Source organism: Rhinolophus hipposideros (genome assembly GCF_964194185.1).
Source record: "Rhinolophus hipposideros genome assembly, chromosome: 19".
Taxonomy (NCBI): Eukaryota; Metazoa; Chordata; class Mammalia; order Chiroptera; family Rhinolophidae; genus Rhinolophus; species Rhinolophus hipposideros.
The window spans coordinates 10299200-10314710 of NC_138065.1; the positions used below are offsets into that span (position 1 = coordinate 10299200).

Here is a 15511-nt window from a genome sequence, read left to right on the forward strand (position 1 = left end):
GATAGGAAACATAAAAATGGTGATGATAGAAAAAATGAAAAAGAACCAGTGAGAAATAAAAAATACAGTAACTGAAATAAAGAATATGTTAGAAGGAATCAACAGTAGATTAGATGAAGCAGAAGATCAAATCAGCGATTTAGATCATAAGGTAGCAGAAAACATCCAAACAGAACAGCAAAAAGAAAAAGGAATCCAAAAAAATGAGGAATGCTTAAGGGGCCTCCCGGACAACATCAAGTGTACCAACATTCACATCATAGGGGTACCAGAAGGAGAAGAGAGCAAGGAATTGAAAACCTATTTGAAGAAATAATGATGGAAAACTTCCCTAAACTGGCAAAGGAAATAGACATACAAGCCCAGGAAGCGTAGAGTCCCAAACAAGATGAACCCAAAGAGGCCCGCACCAAGACACATCATAATTAAGATGCCACAGTTTAAAGACAAAGAGAGGTTAAAGACAAAGGTTAAAGCAGCAAGAGAAAAGCAGTTAGTTACCTACAAGGGCATTCACATAAGACTTGATTTCTCAACAGAGTTGATTGTCAGTTGATTTATCAACAGAAACTTTGCAGGCCAGAAGGAATTGGCATGAAACATTCAAAGTGATAAAAAGAAAGTACCTACAACCAAGATTACTCTACACAGCAAAGCTATTATTTAGAATCAGTGGACAGGTAGTTTTCCAGACAAGAAAAAGCTAAAGGAGTTCATCGCCACCAAGCCAGTATTACAAGAAATGCTAAAGGTACTTCTTTAAGAAGAAAAAATAAGACAAAAAAATATGAGTAAAATGGCAGTAATTACCGGGGGTGCCAAAAAATGTATACAAGTGGACACTTTGGTCAACGTTGCTCAAGCAGTCATTTGCCGTAATCAGAAGTGTCTGGATGCTGATGGTAAGCACTTTGAGCACCTCTTGTAATTGCAGAAGTCAAACATGACTTGTATTCATCTTTTGTTATTGGTATATATTGAGTATTACAATTTTAATAGTTTTCCTTTCTTAAAATGTGTATACATTTTTGTGGCACCCTCTGTATATGCCTATCAATAATCACTTTAAATTGATTAAATGATCCAATCAAAATATATAGAGTGGCTAAATGGCTAAGAAAACAAGACCGTTACATACGCTGCCTACAAGAGACTTCAGATTGAAAGACACACAGACTGAAAGTAAAGGGATGAAAAAAGATATTTCGTGAAAGTGGAAATGAAAAAAAAAAAAAAAAAAAAGCTGGGGTAGCAATACTTATACCAGACAAAACTGACTTTAAAATAAAGGCTGTAACAAGAGACCGGAAGGACCCAGTAATTCCACTTCTGGGTATTCGTCCAAAGAAATTCAAAACACTAATTTGAAAAGACATATGCATCCATATGTTCATTGCAGCATTAGCCAAGATTTGGAGGCAACCTAAGTGTCCATCAATAGATGAATGGATAAAGAAGTGACACATATAAAACGGAACATTGCTCAGCCATAAGAATGAAATCTTGCCATCTGCGACAACATGGATGGACCTAGAGGGATTATGCTGAGTGAAATAAATCAGACAGAAAAAGACAAACACCATGTGATTTCACTTATATGTGGAATGTAAAAAGCAAAATAAATGAACAAATAACACAGAAACAAGCTCATAGATACAGAGAACATTTTGATAGTTGCCAGATGAAAGGTCTTGGGGGGATTGGAGAAGAGGGGAAAGGGATTAAGGTACAAATTGGTAGTTACAAAATAGTAATGGGTATGTAAAATATAGCTTAGAGAATATAGTTAATATTGTAATAACTATGTATGATGTCAGATGGGTACTAGATTTGTTATGATCACTTCATAAGTTACATGTCTAATCACTATGCTGTATACTTGAAACTAATATATTGTATGTCAACTGTAATTGAAAAATAAAAATATTTTAAAAATAAAATAAAATGGATGCTGGAGTTTGTTAAACCAGTTTAGTGTTTACTGTCCCGTTGGATAGATTTAAAAGTAATGTAATAATCTAGGAAAAATAGTTGTAAAATATCAGAAATTACACTCTTTGCAACTATTTACACTCATGATGAAAATTTGAGTCAACTTATGTTTGAGGGGAGAAGATAGTTTTTCAAGTTCTTTTCAAGGGCATAACACTTAGAAAATTGAGGACCATTTTTGTGTATGACCGTGTCTCCTCAATTCCCTTATCTCATGTTCTACTATTCTTTCCCTTGTTTAAGTAATTCTAGCCACACTGACTCCTTGATGTTCTTGACAAGCCAAGAATCTCCATCTGTCTCAGGACCTTTGTACTTAATGTTTGCGCCTCTGCCTGAAACACTCTTCTGCAAGAGAGCCACAAGGTTTGTTCACCTATCAAAAGAGGCCTTCCCCAATCCTCTCTAATCTCTTTTACTGTTTTTCTTCATAGCATTTATTATTCCCCAACATATATTTTCAATCTTCCTCCATTAGTGTCAAATGAACTAAAACAGAGTTTGGAGCCTTTGACTAGAAATAAATGATTTATTCAAGGGTCTTCAGGTTTGCAAACTGGAAACACAACTAGGCAAAAACCCAGAAGTGTTCCGAAGAAGAAAGAGTTCTTATAGTAAAAAGTGCATTTTTGAGAATAATCAGTACTGCAGGAATAGTCAGTCCTGCACCTAAGATTGGTCCAGGACGGTTATCAGTCAGATACCAGGTGGTCTTAATTGGTGAGTCCTTTGGGTGTAATTAAGGTTATCTGGAGGCATTGCTGCAGGCCTGTAAATTTCAAAAGTTTAAATTCACAGGCTAGTTAAAACAAGAATAGAATTGTTTCCGCATACCAAAATCTACTTCATTTCAGTGACTTAGCAGTGTGACTATAAGTGATTCCATTTTATTTCTGCACTCTATTTCTCTTTAGATTGCAAACTCTTCCGAAGGTAAGGATCTCCTTTGTCTCCCGCTGTAATCCTAGTCTCTGAAACACACTGCCTGATCCATATAGGGAGAGGGCAGTATTTTTGAACGAATACATGAAACATGTTTCGAGGTGCCTTCTTTTAAGGACTTATACCAACTCAAAGAGTGAGTTTCTTGGGAACACTGTCAGAAGAAAGCACTTCATGACCCTAACGTTAAAACAGCTGTTGCACTAGGTAAAAATCCCAGCGTATGTTTCTCAGATAAAAGACAACCCTTTCTGAAAGCTTCTGTTACCAACATTTTTAGGGCGTCTGTAATCCACCTCGCGCCAGGACCCTAGGTGGGACTCCCAGAACATCATATTGGTTAGATCGGTGACTCCCCAAACTGATCCACATCACAATCAGCCCGAGCGACTCTTCAACATCCATCAGCCATCTCCCCCACTTCTGATGCAGGTCTGGGGTGTGGTCTTGCTATCTTGGCTTGGAAGGAGCTCCCCAGTTGATTGGTTTTCGGATACGAAGCCACGTCTGAGAATCGATCACCTTAAAAAAAGCGAAAAAACAGCTGTCAAGTTTCTTCTTCCCCGGGTTTTTTCAGCCGATTTCTGGCAGGCCCCCCATTAAAAAAAAAAAAAAGAAAAGAAAAAAAAAGGCCTGCTTCCTTTCCACGGAGGGACAATCAACCACAAGAAATGGGCAGGTTAAAAAAACAGAGACCCAGCAGGTCTGTACCTCCGGGCCGGGAAGCCTCGGCGTCCACCGTGCAAGTGAGGTTTCCGCGGCGGCGCGCCCACCCCCGGGGACGGCGTCGCCAGTAGGGAGACGCTCGCTCTGCGGGACCCAGCCCTGGCCTCCCAGCCCCCCCCACTCCTCTCCCCGCACCACCGCTGCATCGGAGCTCACAACCACCTCTAGAAGGAGGAATGCAGCGTCCACGGCCTCTGCCTTAAAAGCCAGCTGAGTCGCGGCGGCGCGGACGCCACGCGCGGGCCCGCAGGCCGGGAGGGGCAGTTAGCGCCGCTCCGCGCCCGCGCCCTGAGTTCCCGCCTCCCTCACGCACGTCCGTGCGTACGTGCGCGCGCACCGCCGGGCCCACTGCAACCGCGCGGCGCGAGGGCGGGGGCACCGCGTGCGCGCGCGCTCTCGTCCGTTCGTTCGCCTGCTCGCGCTCGGCGTCCGCTCTCGCTGCGGCTGCGGCTGGGGCTGGGGGCGGCGGCGGCGGCGCGGGCGGCGGGCGGCGCGGGGCGGTCCGGCGGGTTCAAAGAGGAAAACATGGCGGAAAACAAAGGCGGCGGCGAGGCTGAGAGCGGCGGTGGGGGCAGCGGCAGCGCGCCGGTAACTGCCGGGGCCGCCGGGCCCGCGGCGCAGGAGGCGGAGCCGCCTCTCGCCGCTGTGCTGGTGGAGGAGGAGGAGGAGGAAGGCAGCAGGGCGGGCGCGGAGAGCGGCACGGCCGGGCCCGACGACGGGGGGGTGGCCGCGGCCTCCTCGGGCTCGGCCCCGGCTGCCTCAGCCCCTGCGGCCTCAGGGGGCCCTGCAGTTCCCGGGGGGACGGTGTCGACGCCGGCGCCCGCCGCAGCCTCGGCTCCCGCTCCAGGTCCCTCGGCGGGGCCGCCTCTTGGACCTCCAGCCTCGCTCCTGGACACCTGCGCCGTGTGTCAGCAGAGCTTGCAGAGCCGGCGTGAGGCGGAGCCCAAGCTGCTGCCCTGCCTTCACTCCTTCTGCCTGCGCTGCCTGCCCGAGCCCGAGCGCCAGCTCAGCGTGCCCATCCCCGGGGGCAGCAACGGCGACATCCAGCAAGGTGAGCGGGAGGCCCTGTCCGAGGCGTGCGCTGCAGGGGAGCCGCGGGGCCGAGGAGGAGGTGGGGACGGAGGTGCGGGGGCCCAGGGCTCCTAGGACGGCGCGATCCCGAGCAGTGTAAGAGGTGCAAAGACACGGCCCCTGGGACCGTTTCCAGGGGAGCTGGACCGCCGGAGATAACGCGGAGGGTGGAGGGAGGGGTGCAGGCAGCCGGGGACTGGGGGAGGGGACACCGCTGCCGGGGAGGTTTGTGACGCTCGCCCACGGGCCGGGAAGGCGTGCACTCGGCGCAGGGCAGGTTCGGGAGCGCTCGGACCCGGACTGGGGAGAAAGGGGGTGTGGGAAACGGCTGCAGGGAAGCGTTTGGGGGGAGGCAGGCCCGGAGCCGGGAGAGGTGTGCGGGGGGGGAGGGAGTAGGTAAGAGATGAGGGCTGTGAGTGCGAATGACCTGCCGGGAGAGCACTTGACCTGCCCCAGACCAGGGGAAAGAAGGACTGGGGGTTAAATAGAGGAGGATAAAGGGCGTTGGAGGAGGCACCCGATAGAAAGTAATTTTAAGATGACATTGGAAAAGAGGAACTCTGGCAACGAAAATGACTGCGAGTGAGGGGCCTGCGTGGTTAGGGAAACATCCTAAGGTTTAGGGTTGAAGGAGAAATGAACTTGGAAGGGAATTGGGAATTAGGTGGAGCTGGGCATGGATTTTAATTCATTGTACGTTAACGAGCCCCTAGTGTTCTGGACACTGTAGGATTGACTAAAACACTCAATGAGGAGTTCATTCACAGTCTACCAGGGGAAATAAATGCAAAACCTACAGCACTTGAGGTGGGTACTTGCTGCAGTGGTTGTGGCACAATCAAGAGAAGGTCACGAAAATGGCACTGAAAAGGAAACCCTTGAGCAGGGTTCTTGAAAGGTAAGTAGCTCACTGGATTGGAGAGTATTCAGGGTACAGGGCACCTGCCACATCCCTGAAGCTAAGAGATGTGTAAGGTGATTGGTGGAAATTAGGTTGGATTGATGGGCTGAATAGGTAAGATTGGATTGATGGGCTGAATAGGCAATCCCTTATCTGAAACCCTTGGGACCAGGTGTGTTTTAGACTTCAGAATAGTTTGGAAATTTTTCTTTTTTTGGGGTAAGGTTAATAATCCTCCAGTAGGGTCTGGGTTAACACATTATCAAACACATTACTACTTCTGTAGTGAAACATACAAATATTACACCAGTGGGATAGACAGTAGTCTTCTGCAATTCAGGGTGAGTTTTGCAAATTTATGAAAAGAAATTTCAAAGCTTCAGAGTTATAGAACTGCAGATAAGGATTGTGGACCTGTATTAAGGGTTTTGGATTCATCCTGCAGAGTGTATCCTGTGCAGTGTAGACCTAAGGGAGTCCCTGAAGGACTTTTATATCAAGAGGATAAAAGTATCACATTTGTGATCCACAAAGATCACTTGGGGGCATGTTGAAGGGTAAAGGAAGTCAAGGCTGGAGGCAGGACCAATTAAGAGAATCTTGGCAGTAATCTAGGTAAGAAATTAGCATTTGGAATGGGTAGTAAAGAACTGATATCAGGTGTTAGGGAAGGGAGCATTTTGCTATGGGAGAAAGTAGCCATAGGAATTGTGAGTAGCCGCCGGAATGAGATGGGGGGTGGGGCACATTAAGATTGAGACAACTTGTCTAGGCTGAGTTCCAAGTTTCTTGTTTGATGGGTGTCAGTGCTATTAATGCAAATAAAAGAATTCAGGCATACAGCAGGTGTGTGTGTGTGGTGGAAGAGGGATATAATGATTTCAGTTTTGGGTGTTTTGGATTTGAAGTATTATTGAGACATGCAGGTGAGAATGTTGTATTAAGAATAAGCGTTTGATTGATGGAGAAGATACAAAATGATAATGGGTGTGTAACTAACTGCTCATGGCCTCATGAGTGTAGTAAGACATGTGGGAATCACTGTTCTTACGGGAACTTGGATTAGGTGGGAGATTGGAGGGAACACAAGATGAAAATTGTGTTTGACTTGTGTGGCTGAGGGACTGAGGTAATGAAATTGGCTCTCTGATATTTCTGTGGGAGAGAGAACATTAGTCTCTAAATTCCCTCTTCATTTCTCTGTCCTTTGTTTTTGAACTAGGAAAAATAAGTAGATGGGACTAACTACTGTCAAAGTAATGTAGCTTTCTAACTAGCATCTAAAATAAATTAAGTCTGGAAGTCACAGTGTTTTTAGGCAAGGAGTCTAGAAAATAATTTGTTAGTACCTGTATTAACTTCTGTGTGTTTTGCTTTGCTCTTTAAAAAAGCGAACATGCTGTTCTTGAAGGAACACTGGTTTTAGAGTCAGGGGACATAGTTCTGCCACTTAATTGTTTTCTGGTTCCCTCAGGTTCATAATGTCTCTGTCCTTCCGTTTTTTTATCTCTGAAATGTAGCTAATAGGCCTTCACTTATATCTCACTAAATAAAATTTAATAAATGTGAAAATGCTTCTATAAACTGAAATGCTTTTCAAATGCAAGGTATTATTGACCAACCTGTGATTCTATCTCTTGTCTGGGAGCCATAGATGGCACCTTAATTCACCATCTTAAGTGGTTCTGAAATGATAAGTACATTCCCCTCCCTCCTAACTGGCCTTTTTCTGTTCCTCTAACACACCGGTCACTCACCCCTTTAGTTGTTCTTCAGGTGTGGCGGCTTCTGGACCAGCAGCAGCGGCAGCATCTGCGAGCTTGTCAGGAATGGACATTCTTGTGCCTCACTCCAGACATTCTGACCGGTGGTTTATTGTAACAAGCCTTCCAGATGATTCTGATGCAAACTAAATTTGAGAACCACTGTCCTTGAGCGAAGGACCCCTCACTTCAAATGTTGCCTCCTGAGAAAGGCTTTCACTGACCGCTTTTTAAAAAAGGTTTTATTTTTTAGAGTGGTTTTAGAATTAAGAGGAAGTTATGAAGATTTCTTACATGTCACTGTCGGGACAGAGCCCGAGAGAGCAGTTTCCAGGCTCTCGATCTCATGTGGAAAGGTGCTGGCTCAGGTAGTGGATGGCCGTCAGCTGATCAGATGGCCATCGGCTGTAACTAGTCGGCTGTTAGCCACTAATATTAGCCATGGTGACGCTAGCAAGTGCGAATTGTGGCGGGCAGCTGTGGTTGGCCAGCGGATTGTGGACCGTGTTGATCCTTCTTCCTGTGTCTCGCCCGGCCGCCAGCGAGACTGGGGTGCAGGAAGACCCCTCGTTGGGGTACTGGCGGATGTTTGTTTGTGCCTCGACCAGCTGCCATCGAGAACGTAGTGGCATGACTCCCCTATCTATGGCTCCGTTGTTCCGTTTTGGCCTCACCGTATCCTCTGTTTGGGGAGCGGGAGCTGAGTCCCTGCATGACACATGTGCAGCCGGCCAGAATGAGGGGGGTGGTTAGTGGAGCAGTTGTGCACATGAACACTCAGTCTCGGGAAGCCGGTGAGGAGCTGCGCCGGGAGCAGGAAGCGCGATCTGTCGGGAGAAACGTGACCCCTCGGTGAATTGGTGTCTTCCCGAGCCTCCAGATGGCATGCCGCCCTGTTGCCCATGGCAGGCGTCGCCTGCTTTTTGGTGGTCCGCTGTTGCCGTAGGCTCCTAGAGTTGTGGACATCTTACACCGGGGCCATCCACTGAGATACCTGGCACGGCGAGCAGGATTCCGGCCAGCGAGAAATGATGTCTGCCTCTGGGCAGGAGGACATGTGGCCCCCATACAATGTGTGGTTGCCGCTGGCCACTGTTCTCAGGACTTGGACCCCCATGGAGGGGTGGGAGAACACGGATGGTTCTCTGACCAGCATAAAAAAGCTGTGCAGCTGCCGGAGAGCTGGAGGGTTGGGAAGACGTGGACGGTTCTCCGACCAGCATAGGTTGGACAAAGCGAAGGTTGGTGCGGCTGTGTGGGCCGGGAAGTGCTGGCTGAGGCAGCCCAGGGACGGGACTTGTACCCCCAGGAGGAAACGCTTGCTGAGTCCTCGGTGGACCGTGCGGGTGAGGTCAAGGTCGTCTTTCACCCCTGGGTTGGGCAGGACTTGGAGGGCACCCATTGTGAGGCCAACGCACAGCCCTGGCGAATGACTGGGGACTATGGGGAATGGCCTTCCATCCCAGATTTGATGGACCGCCTGACTGTTTGCTTGGGAACGTGGAACTGGCGGATGTTTGCTTCCTGTGTCTTGCCCGGCCGCCAGCGAGACTGTGGTGCAGGAAGGCCCCTTGTTGGGGTACAGGCGGATAGACTGTGGTGCAGGAAGACCCCTTGTTGGGGTACAGGCGGATGTTTGCTTCCTGTGTCACCACCGGCCGCCATTGAGAATATGTAAGCACCGTGGCTGTGAGCCACTATTGTTCCAGCACGGTACCCTGAGAACCGTAGCTGTGCCCAGGAAGTCGGGCTGTGCCCAGAAAGACTGGTGGGACCCTGAGAACCCTGGCTCTGCCCAGAAAGTAGGTGGACATTCAGGGATACCCCCTGGGACGTTACTTGAACTGGAATGAAACTTTCTTGTGAGCTGGGTTCCTGGCGCGGAGGAGGGGTGGGCTCCTCACGAAAGACGCTGGTTGCGTAGGGTGTGAGGCGAGACCCTGGAGGGGTGGAGTGCAGGGACGGAGAGCAGTTTCTGTCCCAGTTCTGTCCCAGAGAGCAGTTTCCTTTCCGACCTCATGTGGAAAGGTGCTGGCTCAGGTAGTAAATGGCCATCAGCTGTAACTAGTCGGCCATTAGCCACTAATATAACTGCCGTGGCTATGCTAGCAGGTGCGAATTGTGGCCCGCAGGTGCGGTTGGCCAGCGGATTGTGGATTGTGGACTGTGTTGATCCTACTTCCTGTGTCTCGCCCGGCCGCTAGTGAGACGGGGGTGCAGGAAGACTCCTCTTTGGGGTACTGGTGGATGTTTGCTTTTGTTTCTCGAGCAGCCACCATCTAGAATATAGTGGCATGACTCTCCTATTTGTGGCTCTGTTGTTCCTTTTTGGCCTCACTGTATCCTGCGTTCTTATGCGGGGAGAGGGAGCTGAGTCCCTGCGTTACAATCACCTGCCCTCATACATGCATAGCTTCCCCTTTTACCAATATCCCCACCAGAGTGGGACATTTGTTATATTCAACGGACCTATACTGACATCATAATTACCCAAAGTCCACAGTTTACATTAGAGCTCACTCTTAGTGCTGTGCATACTATAGGTTTGTGTAAATGTATAATGACATGTATCCACCATTACAATATCATACAGGGTATTTTCACTGCTCTAAAAATCCTATGACTGACTGCTCCTTTTAAAGTAGCCCTCCAAGTCACTTTATGACATATTACCTTTTTTTTTCTTCATAGCACAGCTAAAATCCAAAATGTTTACTTGTTTTTGTTTATTCATGTTCCTGTTTTCCCACTAGACTGTTGTGGAATGAATGTTCAGTAAATAGCTTTTGGATGAATAAGAATCACCTGGAGAGCTTTTTAAAATGCCATTTTGGGAGTTTCAGAGACACAGTTTCAATTAATTTGGGGATGATGCTAAGAATCTGAATTTTGAACAAGTATCTCATGTGATTCAGATTGTGGAATCTACCACACTAAGAGAAACATGGATTTAAATAGTTTTGAGGAGAAAGGCTGATGTTTACTCTTGGAGAACTTGGAAAATCAAAATAAACTCGTTAATGTTTGTTGAATCTCAGTAGTGAGTTTTTAAAAGTGCTTTTGTAATTTTTTTTCAGTTCTGTTTCAGATTGAGTCAGAGTAGCTGTCAGTAGTGGGTATGTATAAACCTACAATGAGTCAATAAAAATACAAATTTGTATTGATACATCTCGTAACAAGCTCTAAAATGAACCTTGGAAGGAGGGGAGCCTTGCAGCAGGGCGCATCTGAGAGAGCATGATGATGTGGGTGAAGAATTTGATTGGGAGTAACGTGCACTGGGTTCTGCTGTAATCAGCCAGGTAACCTTGGACAAGGTACCTAGACAGCCTCTCCAGGTCTGCCATGTGAAGAGGTTGGGCTCCTGTCCTCTAAAATTTTGTGATTCTGTTCTCTTTTATGCAACTTTTCACATCTACATGAGTTTGATATTGTTTAGTTTGTGAGGAATGATGAAAGAATCGACATGGAAACAAGATTCTTTTTCTGAATCTTCAGCTTATTGTGAAAAGCCTGAGATGGCAACAGTCATGCGATAAGTGGGAGGGAATACCTCTGGGTGTAGTGTGAAGAGCACGGTGGTTCTGTCTCTTTAATCACTGAGCCTGGTGAGCCACTCTTAATCACTCAGCAGGAAATCTTCTGCTTGAGCCCTTGAAGTTTTTTGTCCCAGTAGTACATATACTGCATGGCAGTTTGCTAGTTCTGTGTGGGACTTAACTGTTTGGGGATTCCCCCCTTCCTCCATAGGATTTTGTATTTGTCACCATTGAAAGTCTGAATTTTAAACAGATTCTTGGACTGGGGTTTTATCCATCAGCTCATTCAACTATAGCACCAGTCTCATCCCTGGTATATTTTCCAGAACTGCCACCTTCACCATGAAGCTCCATGCGTTTTCCCAATTCAAACTTGGCCTTCTTCATTCAGCATTTTGGCTTTTCTAACAAAGACTGCATGGAGCTGATAAATAGACTTGCAGGCCTTTTCTGTGTCTTTTCCAGTGCTATCTGGAATCAGTTTATTGACCACTTCTTTCAAGTCATTTGTCTGCACCCCTGAGATTGGGATTTCCACTATCTTCTTCTGGATTTGGCGGATTTGATGCTGAGCATAAGAGGTCTTCCGAATCTGATTGTTATGTTTTTTAGTAAAACCAACACAGACTAAGCAAATAACCACTGGTAGTCTTCACATTAACATGAACTTCAATCATGGTCTGCCATTTTTTGACCATGGAACACATTTTGTCACTGGTAAGATCCATGCCATGGAAATGAGTCAGGCAGTTTTTACCCTGAACATCCTCAGTAATTAGCTTGCATTTTGTAAATGTAGTGTCATCATTCTGCAGATCCCCTATGCTCATTTCAAAAACATGATCCTTGAGACCATCAGATCAGATGCGATTTTTGATTCCTTAAGTTCTCGTGATTAGTGTTTTTCCAACATTTCTTGTATTGAACTAGCTGGTGCTTTCATGTACCAGTCTTTCTTAGAAAATAGATGAACCACATCTTGGCTCCCTTTTTGCTGCCTTTGATAAGGCACTTGCTCTTGCCAACCGCCATGGTACTGCTTAGAGAGTCAAAAGGCTGTTAGGGGATTTTTAAGTTTTTTTTTTCAGGTCCTATTTCTCTAATGCCCTATTCGACATACTTGAGTTTTTGAATGCTAATATAGTCATCAGCAACCAGTCATTAAATATGTGCCAGGAAAACTAAACACTAATGACTTCTACTGAGGGTAATACATTGTAAAGTACTTCATACAGTTCCTGGCACACTGGGAGCCCTTAATAAATTGTACTATTTCTGTTGTCTTCCCATTGTCCCCCATTGGCTTTGTGCCTACCTCTCTGGTAGCACAAAGAAGAGGCAGGAAGGTAAATTGCTCTTGTTTTTCTAGGCTTTTCTGATATCTGATGATGTAAAGCGTGCCTGACAAAGTCATTTGCATTCCAAATTACTCTGCTACCAAAAGTTATATGTAATGTAAAAACTTATAAACTAATATTCTAAATCTTAAGTCTTTATAAGGTCTACTGTCTGCACATCAGAAATTTTATTTATTTATTTATTTATTTATTTATTAGATTTATTGGGGTGACAATTGTTAGTAAATTTACATAGATTTCAGGTGTACAATTCTGTATTATCTCATCTATAAATCCCATTGTGTGTTCACCACCCAGAGTCATTTCTTCTTCCATCACCATATATTTGTGTACATCAGAAATTTTAGGAGACTAATTGCTTTCTATTTCCTCATGTACACTCTTAGCAGACCCTAAATGAGAATACCTTTGAAGTAATGATTCTCAAAGTTGGTCCATGGAACCTTGGGGGAATCGTCCTTGATACCGTTTTAGGCGTTGGCAAAGTTTAAACTGTTCGCATAACACAAATTCATTATTTGCCTTATTCACTGTTCTAACATTTATATTAATAATGCGAAAGCAATGATGGGCAAAAGTGCTGGCACCCTAGCAGGAATTAAGATAGTGCCTCCGAACCATACTAAAAATCACTGCATCTTCACCACCACACTTGGAGTAAAAACAAAAACGACAGAAACCATGCTTGTTTCACTTTCTGTCCTTGAAGAGTAAAAAATTATTTTATTAAATCTTGATCGTTAATAGTCTATGTGATCAAATGAGGAGTGTGTATAAAGTGCTTCTGCTGAAGTACAAGAAAAAGTTGTTTGATTCTAAGCTGAATTAGCTGCTTTTTTTTTTCATGGAAAAAAATTTTTACTTGAAAGAATGAACGAACTGCTTTTTTAGGCATGGGTATTTGGCAGCCATTTTCTTAAAAATGAATGAGTTGGGCTTGTCACTTCAAGGAGAACAACTGACATTACACGTTACCAGTGATACAAATTGAGCTTTTAAATGAAAATTCTGGAAAACTTGTATCTGCCACCATGAGCTTGACAGCTTAATATTTAAAGGCTTTTCTGATGAGATTGGTAGTGATATTAACACTCTTGGGGACAGGGGGATATTGTGTAATGAAATGTCAACATTTGGAAGATCTACGTAATGAATTAATATTTTCCAAATGATCAGTGCATGATGTTTCAAAATCATGCATAGAAAAAAGATTCAAAATGCAAAGTACACCAATAGATTGTGATATAGGGGAGTTAAAAGTTCATCAGTATGGGTTGAAATTCCACATTGCAGCTGACATTTAAGAAATAAATGCACTTTCTATATTTTTGTATTATATTAAAGAATTTTCACACATTTGACTGAAAAGACTATTAACTCTTCCCTTTATGTATGAGGCCAGATTTTCTTCATATTCTTCAAACAAAGCATTACAGCTGATAAAATGCAGAAGTATATATTCGTCATCTTCTATTAAAACAGACATTAAAGAGGTATAAAAAATGTAAAAACAGTGCCAATCTTAACTAAAAACTTTTTGTTTTGGAACATATAGTTATTTCTGATAAAGATGTTATTTAAACATATAATGAGTTTTTTAAAAAATGAGTAAAGTATTTACTCTCAATAAACAAATTACTTGATTTATTAAAGTTATTACTATATTAATACAGTATTTTAAAATGCTGTTTGTATTTCTAATACTGTACATATTGATGGGTAAAAGCTGTTTGAGATTCTTAGTAATTAAGAGTGTAAGAGGGATCCTGAGACTAAAAAGTTTGAGACCCGTTCCCTTGAAGGGAGAGTCAGAAAATGGTGATTGAGAGTCATTGGGAAAAATGTCAGACCGTGGAATAGTAGAAGGTGGCAGATTCATGCATTTTGGGGTACCCATCAACGCAGTTCATGAAGAGCTTGCCCCCAGTAGAATGTAAAGATGAAACAGTATTTAGTAACTGAAGTTGTTGGCTTTTTGTAAATACTTCATATAGGTGTACTTACGTTTTTCTGCATATTTATGACTGGTTGACTGAGTTCTGTCTCCTTACCTTTCCTGAGGCCAGGTTTAGAGGTTGGGCACATTAACCTGTTTCTTCGGTGGGCACAAGCTCTACCTTTATCCCTAGCCAGCTTCTCAAATGGACATTTGTTCCGAGGGGAAATGAAAAAAAAAAAAGATAAATGAATATAAATATATCATTTTTAGAAAAATAAAGTCTGTGCCTTAATGATGGGTAAATAGCATGAATTATGTGGTACTAATGAACAATACATTCTGAATGCTTATTTTGTGCGATACATATTGCTGCCTCTGTGAATTGTCCATATGTCTTCTATTTTTCTTTAGCTTGCTTACATTTTTTGATTTATAAGAATTCTTGTTCAATTCTGTATACTGATCCTCTGTTGGTTAAGTTGAAGATTTATTCTGAGCCTACTGTGGCTTACTGTGGTAGCTAGCCTCCAGGATGGCCCCAGTGTTCCTTTCTCCTGGAATTCACACCCTGTGGTCTCACTCACGGCTGGTCCCAAGGGAATACAGCAGAATTTCCAGAATAGACTTCTGATATGCATAATGTCATTAAAGGCAGACAGCTTTCCCCTTACTCTTGAGATCCCTTGTCCTGGGTGAAAACCACTGCCGTTCTAGCCGCCTTGTGGAAGAGGCCCGTGTAGAGAAGAACCAAGGCTTTCTGTGGACGGACGTCCAGCCATGTGAATGAGCTACTTTGGAAGTAGATGTAGCATGGGCAGGCTTTCCGATGACTGCAGCCCTGGCTGACATCTGACTGCAGCCTCATTCGAGACACAAAGCCAGAACCACTTGCCAAGTCACCCCCAAATTCCTGACTCAAAGAAACTCAGAGATAATGAATTGTTGTTTTAAGCCACTAAATTTTGGGGTAATTTGTTACACAGCAATAGATAACTAATTCACTTGACTTTTAAAAATCTCTTTAGAAAGCTGTCTTTTGCTGTCTGCAAGGTTGTTTTTTTTTTTTTTTTGGTCACTCCCCCCATTTTTCTGCCTTTATTGTTTATTATAAAGCTTTAGTACACGGTTATAGCCATACCTTGGAGATAATGCTTGTGGGTTTGGTTCCAGACCACTATAATAAAGCGAATATCACAGTAAAGTGAGTCACATGAATTTTTTGTTTTCCCAGTGCTTTTAAAAGTTGTATTTATACGGTACTGTAGTCTATGCAATAGCAT

At 44.4% G+C, this 15511-nt stretch overlaps 1 protein-coding gene across 2 annotated transcripts in view; it reads left to right on the forward strand.

Moving 5' to 3' along the window:
- Positions 1–4185: 4185 nt before the first annotated feature.
- The window catches only part of TRIM33 (tripartite motif containing 33), a gene marked incomplete at its 5' end in the record, with an annotated part of 108314 nt that continues 96988 nt past the window's right edge, over positions 4186–15511 (forward strand). For both annotated transcript variants that reach the window (XM_081025315.1, XM_081025314.1), the window contains one exon: positions 4186–4711. In XM_081025315.1, coding sequence (XP_080881441.1) covers positions 4186–4711 — 526 coding nt within the window. The remainder of the gene's footprint in view (positions 4712–15511) is intronic.